The sequence below is a fragment of the Phacochoerus africanus genome, chromosome 3 (assembly GCF_016906955.1).
Source record: "Phacochoerus africanus isolate WHEZ1 chromosome 3, ROS_Pafr_v1, whole genome shotgun sequence".
In the NCBI taxonomy this organism is placed as follows: Eukaryota; Metazoa; Chordata; class Mammalia; order Artiodactyla; family Suidae; genus Phacochoerus; species Phacochoerus africanus.
In genome coordinates, this window is record NC_062546.1 from 202,873,151 (window position 1) to 202,892,172 (window position 19,022).

At 51.4% G+C, this 19,022-nt stretch overlaps 1 protein-coding gene across 41 annotated transcripts in view; it reads left to right on the top strand.

Moving 5' to 3' along the window:
- Positions 1-19,022, top strand: part of LRRFIP1 (LRR binding FLII interacting protein 1) — a 158,821-nt gene that overhangs the window by 71,581 nt on the left and 68,218 nt on the right. For 39 of the 41 annotated variants that reach the window (XM_047773897.1, XM_047773899.1, XM_047773906.1 and 36 more), the window contains exon 2: positions 13,117-13,203. In XM_047773897.1, coding sequence (XP_047629853.1) covers positions 13,117-13,203 — 87 coding nt within the window. Of the gene's footprint in view, positions 1-7,992; positions 8,366-12,555; positions 12,576-13,116; positions 13,204-19,022 lie in introns of those variants that run through there. The other 2 variants (XM_047773880.1, XM_047773879.1) reach the window with 2 other exon arrangements.

The following is a 19,022-nucleotide window of genomic DNA, read 5'->3' on the forward strand; positions in this document are numbered from 1 at the left end:
TGGGCTCTTTCAACCATGACCTGTGGCAACAGAGGGGTTCAGCCCTCTCATCTCACTCCCGAGTTTTAAAGCTGTGGTTCAATCCCCTGTCAGACCCGGTGCCCCCACTTTATCTGTGGCTGCACCTGCAACATGTAGAAGTTCCCAGGCTAGGGGTGAATTCAGAGCTGCAGCTGCAGCCTATGCCACGACCACAGCAACACCGGATCCAAGCCGCATGTGTGACCTACACCACAGATCACCACAACGCCGGATCCTTAACGCACTGGAGAGACCAGGGATCGAACCTGGATCCTCACGGAGACAACATTGGGTCCTTAACCTGCTGAGCCACAACGGGAATTCCCAGGGTCCCCCTTTTTTAACACATTTTTAACATCTTTATTGCTAAGTGGAAATGAAATGCCTGGTAAAATCTACCTTCACACGTAATTTCAAGTCAGCGTAATGTTTTAGCTGTAACAGTAAAAAGAAATAAAAGTAAATTGCAGTAACAATATGTACATTGTGACTAAGTCTTGGGAAGGTTCTGAGCAAAACCATCTATAATCTCCCCTTGGTTTCCATGCTGATTGCATTCCTAGAATCTTCGGTGTCTGTCAAAACTACTCAGAGCATATTTCGAATGCAGACGTGAGCTGGAGTCAGTTGTAAATCTGAAAGTTATAATGTGGTTTTTTTCCTCTGCCTGAGTAGCCAATGGGAAAGTGCTTCATTGTGCAGGCCTGAGTACAGGATGGTTGGCATGCCATGCCCTGCCCCCAAATGCCGTTAGTCCCCAGCTCCAATCTCTGTGACGTCCCAACACCCTCCCCCCAGCATTTCCAAAATGCCCCCTCAAGAGTTGGCACTCTCCCCATTGACAGCTGTCATCCCAAAGCACCTTCCCCTCTGATCATAGTTACAGTCGTGGCCGCAAAGAGCAGGCCCCTCATGGAGGGACTCACTGAGATTGCCTGAGAGAGGGTTTGGGAAGGATGAGGTTTCGAGCCTGGAGTGAAATGCACGTGGCAGCTGAGAGACATGGGGGTGGTGGACTCGTGACACAAAGGCCAGCATCGCTGTTTCTGAGCTGCCGGCTTGTGCACTCCCTCTCCTGTTCCAGCCCGTGCTGGAGAACCCATGCCAGTCTGCTTGGGTGCTTTAAATAGCAAACTATTTTTAGCATCTACTGAACATGAGGCCTTACATAGAAAACAAAAGTCGGTGGCTGTTGGTCCTTCCTACAGCAAAGGCAACTCAGCAAAATCATAAAGATCAGAGAGGAAAGAAGTAAAACAGTGATCAAAACAACAAGAGGAAGGGTCAATAAAGCCAAAAGCTGGTTTTTTGAAAAGATAAACAAAATCAACAAATTTGTAGATGGACTCACCAAAAAGAAAAGAGAAAGAACCCAAATATACAAAATAAGAAATAAGAAGGGAGACATAGCAACTGATACCACAGAAATACCCCCCCCAAAAAATCATAAATCATACTAAATCATACTAGGAACAGTTATAAGTCAACAAACTGAACAACCTAGGATAAATGGACAAGTTTTTAGAAATATACAACTTGCCAAAAGTGAATAAAAAAGAAACATAATTTGAACAGAACAATCAGTAGAAGTGAAATAGAACCTGTAATTTAAAAACACAAACAAAGATAATAAACTCCCTGAAAACAAAAGTTCAGGACCAGATGGCTTCACCAGGGATTCTACCAAACATACAAAGAGGAACTTATACCTATTCCCTCACACTCTTAGAAAAGAGGAGGAATGCTCCCAAAGTCATTCTAGGAGACTACCATCACTCTAATACCAAAACCAAAGAGACTACAAGAAAGGAAATTACAGGACAACATCTTTGATGAATATAGATGCAAAGAATCCTCATTGAAATATTAGCAAACTGAATCCAACAATATTTAAAAAGGATCATACACATGATCAATTTGGATTTATTCCAGGGTCACAGGAATGGTTGGACATAAATCAATTGTTGTGATACACCTCAGCAACAAAAGAAAGTATAAAAACCACTAGATTATCTCAATAGATGCAAAAAAAAAAAAAAGCATTTGACAAAATTCAATGTTCGGGAGTTGCCACTGTGGTGCAGCAGAAATGAACCCAACTAGTATCCATGAGGACGTGGGTTCAATCCCTGGCCTTTCTCAGTGTGTCAAGGATCCAGTGTTGCTGTGAGCTGTGGTGTAGGTCACAGACATGGCGACATGGCTCAGATCTAGTATTGCTGTGGCTGTGGTGTAGGCTGGCAGCTGCTGCTCTGATTCAACCCCTAGCCTGGGAACTTTCATATGCCATGGGTACAGCTCTAAAAAAGCAAAAAAAAAAAAAATGTCCATTCATGATAAAGACTCTCCCCAAAGTGGACACAGAGGGAACATATCTCAGCATAATAAAAGCCTTTACAACAAACCCACAGCCAACTTAATACTCAATGGTGAAAAGTTAAAAGCCTTCCCACTAAGATCGGAAATAAGACAAGGATGCCCTCTTTCACCTCTTCTATTCAACATAGTATTAGAAGTCCTAGCTGTAGCAATCAGACAAGAAAAAGAAAGAAAAGATATCCAGGAGTTCCCGTTGTGGTGCAGTGGTTAACGAATCCGACTAGGAACCATGAGGTTGCGGGTTCGATCCCTGCCCTTGCTCAGTGGGTTAACAATCCGGCGTTGCCATGAGCTGTGGTGTAGGTTGTGGATGCGGCTCAGATCCCGCGTTGCTGTGGCTCTGGCATAGGCCGGTGGCTACAGCTCCGATTCGACCCCTAGCCTGGGAACCTCTATATGCCGCAGGAGCGGCCCAAGAAATGGAAAAAAGACAAAAAAAAAAAAAAAGATATCCAAATTGGAAAGGAAGGAATGGAATGGTGACTATTTTCAGATGACACAATACTCTATATAGAGAACCCTACAGTCGCCACACAAAAACTACTAGAACTAATAGATGAATTCAACAAGGTAGCAAGATACAAGATTAATATACGGAAGTCTATTGCACCTGTTTACACTAGTAATGAAATATCAGGAAGGGAAAGTTTTTTAAAAATCTCATTTAAATTGCATCAAAAAGGGACAATATAGTGGTAGGGCATTAAGGGGCACAAACCATTATGCATAAAATAAGCTATGAAATATTATACAACACAGGGAATGTAACCAATATTTATGATAACTGTAAATGGAGTATAACCTTTAAAAACTGAGAATCACTATATTGTACATTTGTTAGTTATATAACATTATTCATAAACTATTCTTCAATTGAAAAATCAGAAGGAGTTCCCATCGTGACTCAGTGGTAATGAACCTGACTAGTATCCATGAGGATGTGGGTTTGATTCCTGGCCTCGCTCAGTGGGTTAAGGATCTGCTGTTTCCATGTGCTGTGGTGTAGGCCGCAGACGCAGCTCAGATCCTGCTTTGCTGTGTCTATGCCATGGGCCAGCAGCTACAGCTCCAAATTGACCCCTGGGCTGGGACCCCTGGGCATATGCCATGGGTGTGACCCTAAAGTGACAAGAAAAGAAGAGAAAAGAGAAAAATAAAATAAAATCATGTCAGAAAAATAAATTGCCTAAGAATAAACTTAACCAAGGAGGTGAAAGACCTATACTGAAAAGTATAAAACATAGAGTAAGGAAATTAAAGATGATTCAAAGACATGGAAAGATATCCCATGCTCTTGGGTTGAAAGAATTAGTATTGTTAAAATGGCCATACTGTGCAAAGCAATAAACAGATTTAATGTGATCTCTATCGAAATACCTGTGACATTTTCCACAGAGCTAGAAGAAGTGGTCCTAAAATTTACGTGGAGTTACAAAATGCCCAGAATTGCCAAAGCAATTCTGAAGAACAAGAAGAAAGCTGGGTGCATAACCCTCCCAGACTTTCAACTATACAACAAAGCTACAGTAACCAAAACAGCATGGCATTGGCACAAAAATAGACATGGATCAAAGAAACAGAATAGAGAGCCCAGAAATAACATCATGCACCTATAGTCGATTAATCCATGACAAAGGAGACAAAAATTAATAATGGAGAAAAGATAGTCTCTTCAACACGTGGTGTTGGAAAAGCTGGACAGATACATGTAAAAGAATGAAATTAGAACACTCCCTCATACCACATACCAAAAAAAAACCTCAAAATGGTTAAGAGACCTAAGTGTAAGGCACAACACCATGAAACTCCTAGAAGAGAACATTGACAAAGCATTCTCTGACATAAATCATAGGAATATTTTCTTTGATCAGTCCCCCTAGGCAAAAGAAATAAAAGCAAAATAAACAAAAGGGACCCAATTGAACGTAAAAGCTTTTGCACAGGAAAGGAAAGCATTAACAAAACAAAACAAAACAAAACCTAAAGACTGGGAAAAAATATTTTCAAGCAATGCAAACTGATGAGGGCTTAATTTCCTAAATATACAAGCAGTTCATATAGCTCAATACTGAAAAAAAACAGATAGCCCATTCAAAAAATGGGTGGAAGATGTTTTTCCAAAGACCTACAGATGCCAACAGGCACATGAAAAGATGCTGAACATCCCTAATCATTAGAGAAATGTAAATCAAAACCACAATGAAATATCTCCTCACATTGGTCAGAGTGCCCATCATCAAGAAATCTGCAAATTACAAAGGCTGAAGCGGGTGTGGAGAAAAGGGAACCCCCTTACCCTGTTGGTGGGAATGTAAATTGGTATAGACAATGGAAAACAATATGGATGTTCCTTAAAAAGCTAAATATAGGACTGTTGTATGATCCAGGAATCCCACTCCAGGGGATATATCCAGAAAAAAAATAAAAACTCTAGTTTGAAAAGATACATGCACCCCAATGGTCATAGCAGCACTGTTTATAATAGCCAAGATGAGAAGCCCATTAACAGACAACTGGTTTAAGAAGATGTGGTATATAAAGATACAGAGAGAATAGTATTCCATTGCAATGGAATTATAGTGGAGTAATATGCAGTCATAAAAAAGAATGAAGTATTGCCATTTGGAGCTACCAGGATGGACCTAGAGAATATTATACTCAGTGAAGGAAGTCAGACACAAGAAAGACAAATATATGATATCACTTCTATGTGGAACCTAAGAATAATACAAATGAATCTATACACAAAACAGAAGACTCACAAATGGAAAACAAACTGATGGTTATCAAAGGGGGCAAGGGAGAGAGCGACAAATTAGGAGTTTGGGATGAACAGATACACAGTGACATTTATAAAATAAGAAACAAGCATTTCCCAAATAGCACAGGGAATTTTATTCAATATCCTGTAATAACTTATAATGGAATGTAATCTGAAAAAAATAATGGAATTGCTTTGCTGTACACCTGAAACTAACCCAATGTCATAATCAATTATACTTCAAGAAAAAGAGGAGCAGAAGGGAGTTCCCACTGTGGTACGGTGGGTTAAGAATCTGACCGGCTCTGGTTGCTGCAGAGGCTAGGGTTTGATTCCTGGCTCAGCGCAGTGGGTTAAAGGATCCAGCACTGCGGCAGCTGAAGGTCAGAGCTCTGGCTTGGGTTCGATCCCTGGCCAGGGAATTTCCATATGCCGAGGGTGTGCCATTAAAATTAAAAATTTGCTTCAAAGAAGAACAAAAGAGGCAACTCTGGAAAGGGCTTCTGTGTCCCAGCCCTCGGCTCCTCTCTGCCCTGTGCGCTCCAGCCTGGAAACGTGAGCGCCTGGCACATGTGTGTGTTCCCCAGCGAGTCAGAGGTTTCAAGCCAGCCGGGCAGGAGCTGCATCCCCTCCTCCTCCCAGGGAGCAGCCTCGGGGGACAGAGGGCCCCTGCTTGTTTCGAAACAGTACCGGTTCGTTGTCACCCCGCAGGCACCCACTGCATGATGGTCCTATTCCATTCACACGCGTGAACATTAAATACGTCCTTTCGCTTTTCCCAAGAGGCTGAGAACTTATAACCTGTCACGTGGAGAACATTCTACCATCTCAGAGCTTTGGGATCACTGACCCGCACGTCGGTCACTAGGGCAGGTCTCCCTTGACGCGGGGCAGGGTGGGACCCGGCTCCCCAGAGTCATCTCCGGGCCTTTCCAGACCCAGGGCGCTCTCAGTGTAGGTGGAGGAGATGGCATCTCGGGCCCCTTTTTCGGGGGTCCCCTAGAATTCTGGCTTATGAGCCCCTTGCAGCTTCCATGAAGAATGCCGGGACCCAGCAGAGCTTAAGAACAGAGTGAACTTTTTCTGGGACTGCGAGGCGACAGGTCCTGGGATAGATGAGAATTCCACGCTGTCCTAGGAGCGCTCGGAAGCTCGGCAGGGGTGCAGTTGGGGCTTCGAAAGTCATGGGAAGTCCCCCTCCCGGGGCCCCTCTGTCCTCTCCAAGCTGCAGGACGTCTGCTCCCCAGTGTTGACCACATTTCAGTCTTGAAGGGTCATGATGTGGGGTAAACGGGTAGGAGTCGAGAACACAGATGCCATCGGGGCCCCCGACGTCACTGGACCTGGGCTGCAGGATACAGGGACCCCACCCTCAGCAGGACCGCCCAGGGCTTGCAGAAGCTCCAGCGCAGGCCAGGCGGGCGGTCAGGGGAGGAAGGAAGCTGGGGGCGGGCACGGTGGAGGCCAGGCTTTCTCCTCCTGTCCTGGGGCGTAACTTCTCTTTCTAGCTCTGCTCAATCCCCAGGCCAAGCCAGGCTGTCCCCGAGTGCCCTGACCCCCCAAAAAGGAGCAGCCGCTGTCTTTGGATGATGGTTTCATTTCAGCTTGGAATTTCTGGTGCTCCGAGCAGGAGGCCTTGGGGCCACTGGCAAGAGAGGCGCGCCTCTGACTGTTTATCCACTGACTTGTGTGTCCCGCTGTGGTAGGATCCACTTCTGCTCTGTGGTCTGGTCTAGAGCAAGAGCTGACCAAGCTCTTGACAGGAGCAGAGCCCCAGTGTAACTCTTGCTTTTGTGGGTGACATCTTCTGCTTTTGCAGGGTGACTTCTTCGCGTAGCAGTGACATCTTCATGTAGCTCCCCGGGCCCCGTCCCGGTCTGTGCCGCCCAGAGAGGGCATTTCACAGAGACAGACCTCACTGCATCACTTTGGCCACCTGCCTCTGGAGTCAACCTGCACATCCCGTGGCCCAGCCCATGGCCAGTGGCCTCTGCCCCTGGACCCTGCCGGCCACTGCTGGGCTGGCATCTGAGACCCTGGCTGGGTGGGGCTGGCTGTTTTTAACCATTTGTTTGGGAGGCCCCGGGGCTCAGACTTGTGCTTCTTGATGTATTTTTAGCATATCACCTCCATATCAGAGGGATGTCTTATTTATCTCTGCTAAAATGTAAAAATGGGACTTTGGAGTCAAGGGTGCAGCTTTTCAGAATTATGATGAGGCAAGTTTGGTGATAAGAGGAATCTTCTCTGCCCCGTCGCCTCCACCATCAAAGGGTGCCTTGCGTAAAGCCCATTGTCTGTAAAGCTCTGCTTATGGGGTCCAGGTCAGGTGGCAGGGTCCTGGGCGGGGGAGCCGGGCTGTGTTCCCTGAGGGGGGATGGGACTCCGGCGTTCCCGGGAGGCCGGGGAGCCTGGATCTCATCAGAGGAGGCCCAGCTGGGTCAGCTCCTCCCTCCCCGCCTCCCTAATCCTAGAGGCTCAGCGGGAACAGGGAGGGGGGCCCGGATGGTGGGAGGGGGGCAACTTGCAGGGTCCTTAGCAGCAGAGCCAGGAGACCCTCTCGCGGCAGTGGACTTGGTTTTGGTTTCGGGCTCCTTCATTTCCTTCCTTCTCTTTCTCTCTTTTTTCAACCTCCACCTCCTCCCCCCACCCCCTTCCTCCCTTCCTCCAAAAATGCTTGCTATTTATCATGAAAAACGTCAAACATACCCAAGCGGAGACAGGAAAACAGAAAGCAGAGGTCGTCACGCTGGAGGGAACAGCAGCGACGGCCCGTGTTGAGGCCCAGAGGCCACACCCAGGCTCGGCCTCGGAGGGTCTGGGGTGGGGCTGCGCGCCTGCATCTCTGACAAGCCCCAGGCCAGCCGCCAGCGCTGTCAGCCCCCAGCCGCTCCCTGCCCGAGCCAGGTCCGGGCCGTCACCCTTGAGTGTCCCTGCGGACATCGCAGCAAAGTCGCTCCTGGGCCGAGGAGGGAGGATTCGGAGTCCAGCGCTCCTCTGCCTGTTCCAGAGCCCCTGGTGGGGGTCAGCAGGCTGAGGGACCGGCAGCAGAAGCGGTGGAGCGCAGCCGCCAAGCTCCGGCCGGGAGCGGTCACAGAGAGCAGGCCTGGGGCTCCTTGACCTCCAGTGGGAGCTGACAGCCGCGGGGAGGTGTCGGCCCCGCTTCCCAAACCCTGCGCAGCTGAGGCTCCATAAATTCCACGGGTCCGTCCTTTTCCCCAGCCCTTCCCTTCGCCACTGTCATCGCCCCCTCCTGTGAGGATGGAGCTTGGCAGGCGGGGGGGGGGGGGGGGGGGGGGTCGAGGTCGAGAAAGACCCCCCGGAGGTCAGAGGGGCCAGCAGATCGTGGGGTGGGTGGGTTTGGGTTCAGGTGATCGACCTGCTCGGCGCAGGCACCTGCAGGTTGTTGGGGGGAAGGGGGCAGGCTCTTCTCCAAGGTTCTCTGGCTCCTGGGACCACACAGACCTCCTTGGGCTCCTGGTGCTGCCTCCAGTGCCCCCTCCTCGCCCCTCCATCCCCCGCTGCATCCTGGCACCCATTTGTGTTCCCAGGCGCCCTGGCTCAGAGGCAGCCTCTCCTTACTTACTGGCTCTGGCACCCCCACCCCCGCCCCCGCTCCCCGCGTGGCAGCCTCAGCCGTGTTTCTAAAACAAAGGTCCAGCCTCGCTGTGTTCCTCCTGCTAAAAGCCTTCGGTGGTTCTGCATTCCTTGCAGATAAGGTTCCAGATACCAGGGCTGAGGCTGGAGCGTGGCGCCCAGGCCCTGGGGACTTCTCCACCTGGCCCAGGCCCCCGCCACCCACCCCCTCGCCCTGGCCTTCTCCTCTTCGCTCTTCGGGCTTTGGCTGAGGGCTCCTGTCCTCCGGGGACCTCCCCGACACCGGGATGGGTCCAGAGCAGCCCCCACGCGTTTCTCACCCCACTGTAGCCCTTGTCACTGCACACGGCCCCCAGTTGCTTTCTGTGCCCCCTGAGACGGGGGCCCCAAACTGCCCTTTGAAAGCTCTGCCTCACCTGTCTGGGCGGCGTCGCAGGTCCATGTGGCCTGGGTGGGCGGCCTGGCTGGTGGTGGCCGGGAGGCTGCAGTGCCCTGCAGGTGCGGGCAGGAGGTGAACGGCACCTGGAAACCCAGTCCGCCGAGACCAGGGCCGCCAGCGCGTGAGTTTATATTTCACCCAAGTGTCGGTCTGCAGTGGGTTTGTCCTGCACCACCAAAGCCCTGGCCGGGCCTTCGGAGCCTGGTGGTCAGCGCCTGGACGGCAGGGCTGGGCCTCTCGAGAAATGTTGGGGGACTGAACTCATGCCTGCGGGTCGCCAGGGTGGATCGTTGTTATTTTGTGCTTTTTGCTCGTTGAACGACTCGACCTTATCAAGCATTCCCCACGCTGCTCTTCTGAATGACCGTGGACTGTGATGCTCGGGCTGCGTCATGTGCTTGGCAGCGTCAGGCTTTAGGATGAATCGTGTTGCTCAGGCTCCGTTGGTTTTTCATTTATGCACCTCAGGCTGCATCGGGGTTATTCTGCGGAGACCGGCTCTGCTAAGGCAGGTGGCTGTGCATAGGTTTTGTGCCGTTTTTCACGCTGGCTCGTGGAGCCTTTAGCTTTCAGCCAGAGTCCCAGAAGCCAGCATGGTTGTCACCACTTCCTGTGCCGTGAGAGCCTGTTCTCCACGCGTGAGTCACACAAGAATCCTGTGAGATGCAGGTGGTGGTGAGGCCAAGCACGTGAAGCTGCATTCCGTTACTTTTCTCCTCTCCAGATTCTAACCCGAGGTGAGGCTTGACCGCGTCAGGTCTGTCTTCAAGGCTGGCCAGCCCGTGGTTATGCCATAACTTGGTTCGTTCTTGTAGTTCCTTTGTCAACCCAAGCCCCGGTCCCTCAGGTCAGGGGTTGTCCTCAGGGACAGGACGGACATGGGGGGTGGACGTGAGGCCCAGAGAGGGGGCGGGCCGTGAGGGGAGCCCTCTCCTAGGGGGTGGGAGGCCCGCCAGAGGAGCTGGGGTCTGATGGGACATGGGGAAGGAAGCCTGCCTGCTGGGTGGGGAGGCCACCCAGGTGGTAGGAACCACCTGCTCAGAAAGGTGGGCTCTTCAAGAATATTCGTCCTCTCTCAGGAGAGCTAAGGTGGGGGCGGGGAGCTGGATGGATGGCTGGGGAGGAGGTGGGTGTGTCACAGAGGCTCCCATGCTGCACAAGCAGGAACTGTCTCAGACCTGGCTCCTTGTGTCAGTTATCTTTGCTGCCTAACAAATACCCTCGAACCTAGCAGCTTAAAACAATACACTTTTTATCTCATGGTGTCCATGGGCCAGGGTCCTGGGCTCAGGATCTCCCAAGGCTGCAGTCAGAGTGTGGGCGCTCGGGATCCCGCTCCCAGCCCGCATGGCTGTTGGTGGTATGTTCATCCTTGCTGGGGTGGGACCAGGGCCTGTTGTCCTGAAGACGGTCAGCTAGGGGCCCACTCTCCGCTCTCAGAGGCCCCCCTGGTCCTTGTCGTGTGGCCCCCTTACTGGCCCTCTCATGCCACCACTGGCTTTGGCAGTGCAGGTGGGAGACTCTGTCCTCCGGCTTCACTTTTACAGGCCTCATCTGATTAGGTCAGGCCCACCCGGAATGAGTCCTTGCATTAACTCAGCGTTGCCTGATGAGGGGCCTTCGTCATTAGTGCATTTCTGTCTGCAGTGTAATGTAACCCAGGCGCAGGGGGAACATCGTCACACAGTTCTGCCCACACGCAAGAGGACGGCAGGATGTGAGCACTCCCACCAGTGATGGGAGGCTCCGGGACCACCCTAAAATTCTGCCCACCACTCTCCTCCCTCCTTCATCCCCTCCAGCAGCCCCTTCCTTCTTCCAGCCCCTTGCCTCTTGCTTACATTCTCCCTCCTCCACGCTGTCTTCCTCCAGGCCCTGCCTTTCTTTCCCAACCCCCACCCCTGCTCTCCCCACAGCTCCCCACACTGTGGCTGCCTGGTCTGTACCTGCTTAGGTCCTGAACCTGCAGGCACGGAGCCCCCTCCATCCCAGGAAGGACTGGGGAGGCAGCTGCACTTGCTGTAGACACAGCCCTCTTGCTGGCCAGGGGTTGGGGCTGTGGGAGTCAGCGCGGCCCAGTGGCATTCCACAGAACCATCCCAGCCTTTTCCCCTCCAGTGTGGCTACATCTTTTTATAGACCCAGGGCGAGCAGCTCATCACACTGTGTAACATGGTTTAGACAACTGGAAATGGCAACGAGGTATCCAAGTTCTGATCTGGTTGTGACTGTGACACCCTTGATTTGAAGGACCTGGGCTCAGGTTGATAAAGGAACCACGTGCACGAAGCAAGTTCTAGAATAAATCCTTATAAGGACATTGGCCAGCCAGTCTTTGACAGGTCCACTGGGGTCAATTTTCAACTTAGACTAGAATTTAGAAATAAGATGAATTTGTTCTATGTAATATAATAATGCATGTTATGTGCAGTATAATTGTGCATATTGTGTGCAATATAATTGTGCGGTGTAATGATGGGGTGGGGAGAGGGACGTCCCTGACATCAGGACCCACCATCCTGACATGAGCCTGTGGTGCCAGATGCCCAGCCCTTGGAGAGAAGCTGGGCAATGGGTCGCTCGGGCTGCCTCACTGCTTGCTGACCCCAGTGACCATACCAGAAGCATGCTGGCTGGCTGCGATGGCCCTGATTTAAGATTATCTAGGGAACAAGGAGATGTCCTAAAGCAGTGGCAGAACTGTTGCAAGAATGACAAGTGTGGAATTCCCGTCATGGCTCAGTGGTTAACGAATCCAACTAGGAACCATGAGGTTGTGGGTTCGATCCCTGGCCTTGCTCAGTGGGTTAAGGATCCAGCGTTGCCGTGAGCTGTGGTATAGGTTGCAGAGGCGGCTTGGATCCCGAGTTGCTGTGGCTCTGGTGTAGGCCGGCGGCTACAGCTCCGATTGGACCCCTAGCCTGGGAATCTCCATATGCCGCGGGAGCAGCCCTAGAAAAGGCAAAAAGACAAGACAAAAAAAAAAAAAAAAAGACAAGTGTATGCCCATAAAAAACTAAGTGGAAAGCAGAGGGGATTTCTTTGACACCAGGAAACCTGAAACCTGGTGCGCTTCCACCACGTGCCTGTCTGGGCTGATCATCACCTGCAATAAGGAATAAACACGAGACGGTAGGACGCGAAACAGGGTTCAAGGGTCAGGTCCAACGGCACTGATCAGTCCCGGTCAAGCATTTTAAATGCTCTCAAGTCAAGTATGGCCAATCAGCTACAAGTTGATAGGCAGTTAAATGGAGGCTGATTTTGTTTTAATGTAACTTTTCTCACAGCCAGAACCCCTCCACTCTGGTCTTCGCTGTCTTGAGAAGAGAGGCTTCCTGGCTCTGCAGGTGCTAAAGGGGAAGCTGACCGCAGCAGGTGTGGTGAGGGCTGACTGGACAGGAGTGGGGGAAGCAGGGTCAGAGTCCCAGCCCTGTGACCTTGGACAGGTCTGGCAGCCCCTCCAGGCCTCTGCTGCCTGCTGTGTAAAGGGTGGGGTTGAGCCAGTGACCTGCGGTCTGCCCCGGCCCCAGTGCTTCGCTCTGTCCGTTAGTCTGTCCCAGCTCCCGAGAGGGCCAGCCCAGCCCTGCCACTCGTGGGCTGTGTGAGCTTGAGCGAGTTACCCCCTCTGTGTCCCTCGTCCCTTATCTATTCATTGGGTGGTAGCAGGATCTCCCCAGCGGGGCTGGTACAGGGAGCTCATGCATACCATCTGCGCAGCCCTCAGAACAGCGCCCTCTTGGCACTGAGTAAGGGGTGGACAAAAGGCAGGCGTCATTTTCGCTGTCAGACCGTGACTGTGATTCCTGGACCCTCTTCAGTCTCATGAGTCTGTGTGACTGTGAGTTTGGTGAGCTCCGAACAGAGCAGCCCCGGCCGCCCTGGCCTGTCTCCTAATACCATCTCCGGTCTGTTGCAGGCGGAGGCCAGGCTGGCGGCGAAGCGGGCGGCGCGAGCGGAGGCCCGGGAGATCAGGATGAAGGAGCTGGAGCGGCAGCAGAAGGAGGTAACCCCGGGCCCTTCGCGGTCCTCCTCCCGGGGGGTTTCTTCTAGAAGGAGCCCGCACAGGCACCTGTCTCTCTGACGTTGCTCAGGATCCGAAGGCACTTGTGCTGGGACTGTGGTTCAAGGGCAGGGCAGGGCGTGCACATCCGCGGGTGCCAGACTTGCCGTCCCAGACCCTCCACCTGTCGATCGGGGGACGGACCTCCGCACAGAGACACCTGCCTGCGTGACATCCCCAGCCCCGCCTTCCGGCCAAAAGGACACAGGAGGTGCCGGCTCTGACTGTGGCACTCGAGTCCCCATCTTCCGAAGGACAGTGTAGAAGAGCAGGTTATTTTATTGTTTTAGACTAACGAACAGTCTCCTTTAGGAATACTTCCCCCGCGTTTTTCACACTTTTTAGTAGGAGTCATGAGGCCGGAAGCCCGTATGGGATGGGAGCACAGGGTAAACACTGGATGAGAGAGCCGGGGAGGAAGCTGCCCTCCTGGGCAGGTGGATGGTTTCCTGTTGACACACCTGTTAGAGCTGCCCGCTACTGCCTTTGCCCCCGTGAGCCACGTGGGCCGCACGAGGGCTCCTTCACTCCCAGCTGGAGTGGGGGGCTTTCCCGTGACCTTGAGGCCCACGTGGGGAACGAGTGCGTCCCTCCCCGTGGGCTCAGCCTTCCGCCGTGGGCCACGGCCTCACAGGGTTTGGGGAGCAGCCACGCCAGGCCCACCCAGGGCGCCGCTTGCTCCCAAGATTTGGGTGCATGTTGTAAGAGAGGCAGCCAGCTGCCTTCCCTGGACTTCATTTTCATCCCCAGGGTCTGGTTTGGTTCACGGAGCCAAATTTTCAAAGTCGACCCAGTGTCTCAAAATTTGTGAGGTTGCAGGTAAGAGTCTGGATTTCCAGTGTCTCGGAAGACCGTTGCAGTTTCTGCCACACTCCCAAGGTCACGTTCCCCACGGGGTGAGGTGTCGCCCTCACGCAGCCCCGCGTGGAGATGTGTACGCAGGGGAGGGGCGTGGCCAGGTTTGAACTTGAAGACCAAGCCTCTTCCACGCGGCTTCAAGAACGGGCTGTAGGCTCCTGGAACCTCAAGTGCAGCGGGGTGTTAGTTAGGAAAGTGGTGCCTTGGTCCACCTTGATGATGGCGGGGGGCGGGGGTGCCAGTGGCCACCAAGGCGGCCACAGAGTGATGGGGACAGAGGGGAGTGTCCCTGAGAGAAGGGCCACACCACACGCCAGCAGGGATGTTGGGAAGTGGCCCCAACAGAAGGGCAGCAGCCTCATCTCAACCGCATTTCAGGTGTGGCTTGTCCCCTGTGTCCATGCGAACCCAAGTCCAAACAAACACCTGGAAGCAGACAGACCGCCTCGTGCTCCCTCGGTGCCGGACGTACAAGCAGAGTGGGCAGTGCTAGTCTTTAGATTTTTGTCTCTAGAATTAATTTAGTATTTGCATTGGTTTTTTCTTCTTATTTACTCCAAGCAGTGCCTTTGCCCCCAGAATCACAGTTATCACATTTTAAAATTGGAAGCAGAGACTCCTGAATGTCACGTGGATTATTTGGGCTTTGCAGCTGAGCAGAAGCGCCCTAAGGCTGGTGGGTCAGCAGGGCGCCTCCTCCCCGTTGTCTCGGACAGGGGTGGGTGCTGGAACCTGATTCACACATATTCACGTGTAAGCACACTCTGGGGTCCGAACGGGACCAGGAGTGGTTCACGAGGGATCTCTAAGAGGCGTTTCCGGGACAGTCTGTGGGGGGAGGGGCATTTGCACGGGGGAGGAGGGAAAAGGGATAGATGCTGCTGGGTGGACCCCTGTCGCCTGCCTGTCTGGACAGTGGCACCGCTGGTTGAGGAACCATCCTGAGGCCAAGAGCCGAGCAGGAGACTCCGACGTAGGAGGCTATCGAAGGGAGTAGTTCTTTTAGCCTGGACCGGTTTTTAAGTTAGATCTTGTTTTTCTATTTTTTACTTTATTAAAGTACAGTTGATTTACATTATTGTATTCGATTTTGCTCTACAGCATAGTGACCCAGTCATACATATATATACTTCCTTTTTCTCATAGTATCTCCTGTCATGTTCTACCACAGTGACTGGATATGGTTCCCTGTGCTGTGCGGCAGGACCTCATGGCTTAGCCACTCTAAATGGAAGAGTTTGCATCTACTAACTCCAAACTCCCCGTCCCTCCCGCTCCCTCCCTCTCCCCCTTGGCAACCACGAGTCTGTTCTCCTTGTCTGTGAGTCTGTCTCTGTTTTGTAGATAGGCTTATTTCTGCCATATTTTAGATTCCACATACAAGCAATATCATATGGTATTTGTCCTCTTTCTGACATATTTCACGTAGTGTGAAAATCTATTTGCACCCATGTTGCTTAAAAGGCCATTATTTTGTTCTTTTTATGGCTGAGGAGTGTTCCATTGTGTATACATGCCACATCTTCCTAATCCATTCCTCTGTTGATGGACAGTTAGGTTGTCTCCATGCCTCGGCTGTTGAGAATGTGGTGAACATACAGGTGCATGTGTCTTTTTGAATTACAGTTTTGTCCAGATACATGCCCAGGAGCGGGATTGCTAGATCACACGGTAGTTCTATATTTAGTTTTCTGAGGTGCCTCCATACTGTTCTCCATAGCAGTTGTACCAATTTACATTCCCACCCACAGTGGGAAAAGGAGGGTTCCCTTTTCTCTTCACCCTCTCCAGCATCTGTAATTTGTAGTAGAAGATTTTAAATGACAGATTGCTTTTGCAAACCGCCTGGTGTTGATGTCTGTTTGGAATCTTCCTGTCCGTTCAGTAGCTATTTGCAATTCCCCCCGGCCCCGGCCCTGCCACCGCCCCAACCTCTCTGTGCAGGACACTGCCAGCCCCTCTCCTCTGCTTCGGAACCCACTGGCAGGGGAGTTCAGGGGTTAAGGCAGCAGCTTTATCACAGTTTGCAGGGTGGGCTCCAAAACCAGCAGCCCCCACTGTCACAGCAGCTCATCGTGCTCCCTGCTTCCCCTGCAGCCCCAGTCATTTTTACACTAAAGCCTTAAAAGGATTCTAAGAAGAAATTTCCACCAGGTTTTGCCAGTTGACCGAGGGTCCACACAGCATCCTTCTCCCCTGGTATTAAACGTTTCTGGGGGCCTGTGGCCGTTCTCTGCTCCATCGTTGGAGCTGGACCGTAGGGCTTGGGGAAAGCTGACCTTGAACCTGTCAGGGGGCCTCGCTTTGGTTTTCATGGAGGTGTTAGTAAATCATTCATCATTTGTCTCATGGATAAGAGAAAGTTACTCTCACCAAGAACACAAGGGTAAGATTTCTACAAAATCAAGGTGAAAATGAATGACATAGTCTGTTCGTACATATTTATCTTCCACATTATAATATATTCTGTCCTTAATTATGGGCAGAATTGAATTAAATATATAGTTGATAACATAAGCAGCCTATTACAGAGTTGCTTGGCAGAAGTTCTTGATTTAGAAATTAAAAGTTAAGAGGAATTTCTTAGCTTTGTTAAGCTTAGTAAGAAGCCATCTCTTTGAAGGGCCCCCTTTAAAAGCAAAGCATCCCTTTCGCCCTTTGAGTCAAAGGAAGTCCCCTTCTGTTTCATTTTAACTCGGCAGTGATCTGTTGCTGAACTCCTGCGTTTCAGTTGCAGTATTTCAAGCAGCAAGAATGCGGTCGCTACCAAAAGATGGGAAACAGTCATGGCCATTTTCTGGTTCCGTGGGCCTTGTGTCGGTGGGGGTACCCCCCCCCCCAGCCCCACCAGGCACAGCGCTGCCCCTCCCAGCACCCTGGCCAGTCCCTGGGAGCCCCACCACGTTCGGAGGACAGGGGAGCCCCAGGATTTAAATAACCTGGCCCCGCAGGAGCTGAAATTCAAGCCTAGCCCCTGTGCAGCCTGGCCTGCCCTCGGATGTCTGGTGTCTTCTAAGGATGTCGGGCTTTGCAGAGAAAATCTCATCCAAACCTGCAAGTCCGATGGAAAAATGCCATAGTTTGCCTCCCTCGGTCAGACCCACAAGTGTCGTTTGGTTAATAGACGGCGTTGGTATTTTGAAATTCTTTATTCTAACGGTATGTTTCAGTCTTACTGTAAAGACACTTAAGCGGGTCACAGAGATGAAAGCGTTTTGCTCTGTGGACCGTCTCACAGGAAAGCAGTGTGCTAACTGCATGCTCTTAGCACCACAGGGAGGCTTTGAGACGTAGGAGCAGGTGTCCAGGGCGTGTGGGGCTGAGTTGTGAGGGACCCAGGAGTTCAGTGCGCCTTCGCTCCTGGGAAAGAACCGTAGGTAAACGTCACCTTTTTTTATTCTTTCTTTTTGTAATTGCAGTTGGTTGACACGCCTGTGTCACATTCGGCTGTACAGCAGCGTGACTCAGTCACCTGTCTGTACGCTCTCCTTTATGTTCTTTTCCATTACGGTTCTAGCGTTTCACATTGAACCCCGTTCCCTGTGCTGTGCGGGGGGACCTCGGGTCACCCGTCCTGTACAGAATGGTTTGTATCCACCTACCCCAGCCTCCCACTCGGCCCCTCCCTCACCCTCTTGGCAGCCACAAGTCCGTTCTCCTTGCCTGTAAGTCTGTTTCTGTTCCATAGATTCGTTTGTGTCATGGTTTAGATTCCACATATAGGTGATATCATCTGGCATTTGACTTCACTTAGTACAATCATCTCTAGGTCCACCCATGATGCTGCACATGGCAGGGTTTCATTCATGTTTATGCCCGAGGCGTATCCCGTTGTATGTATGTACCTCATCTTCTTTATCCAGTCATCTGTCCGTGGACATTTAGGTGTTTCCCGTGTCTTGGCTGTTGTGAAAGGTGCTGCTGTGAACAGAAAGGCGCATGCATCTCTTTGAATTAGAGTTTTGTATGAATCTATGCCCAGGAGCGGCGTGGCTGGATCGTATGGTAGCTCTACCCTTCGTTTTCGGAGGAACCTCCACGCTGTTTTCCACAGTGGTTGCACCAGCGTGTGTCCCCATCAGCAGTGCAGGAGGGTTCCCTTTCTCCACTCCCTCTCCAGCGTTTGTTATTGGCAGACTTGTTATGAGGAGGTGGTACCTCCTTGTAGTTTTGACTTGCATTTCTCTAATAACTGGTGGCTCTGAGCATTTTTCCTGTGCCTGTTGGCCATTTGTCTTTCTTCTTTGGAGAAACTATTTAGGTCTTCTGCCCATTTTTCGATAGGGTGGTTTTTTTGTCGTCGTTGCGTTGTATGAGCTGTTGTATATTTTGGAAATTAAGCTCTTGTCTGTTTCGTCACTTGCAGATATTTCCTTCCACTCTGTAAGTTGTCTTTTCCTTCTGTTTATGGCAACATCACCTTTTTCCATGTGCTCTTTGTGAGCCACCTGCGTGTGTGCATCCTCCCTGCTGTGAGCTCAGGGACAGGCAGGGGACAGGGAAGGCGCCTTCTCGGCTGAACGTGCTGCTTTCTGGGAGTCAGGCCATGTGCCTGGTGGGCCAGCCCCACACTGTGAATTATTTGGGCACCGAAGGACATCCTGGGTGGCAGACCCCCTGTGTGTCAGGGAGGAAAAGCAGAGAAACTAACTCCAGTCAGCATGACCAGCGCAGCTGCTGAATGAAGGAGCTGCGAGTGGGGGGAGCCAGGATGGGCAGGAAGGCATCACAGGAGATGAGAGCCAGGTCGTGGAAGGGCTGGAGGATGGAGGAGAGGCCCTGGATCTGCCCCGTGGTTTGTATGCATCTCTTAGCCCTGAAGCACTGACTCATACAAAGACAGTTTTGCTCTTAAAACTTTAGCATCTTTGGCATGGAGAACAGACTTGTGGTTGTGACGTCGG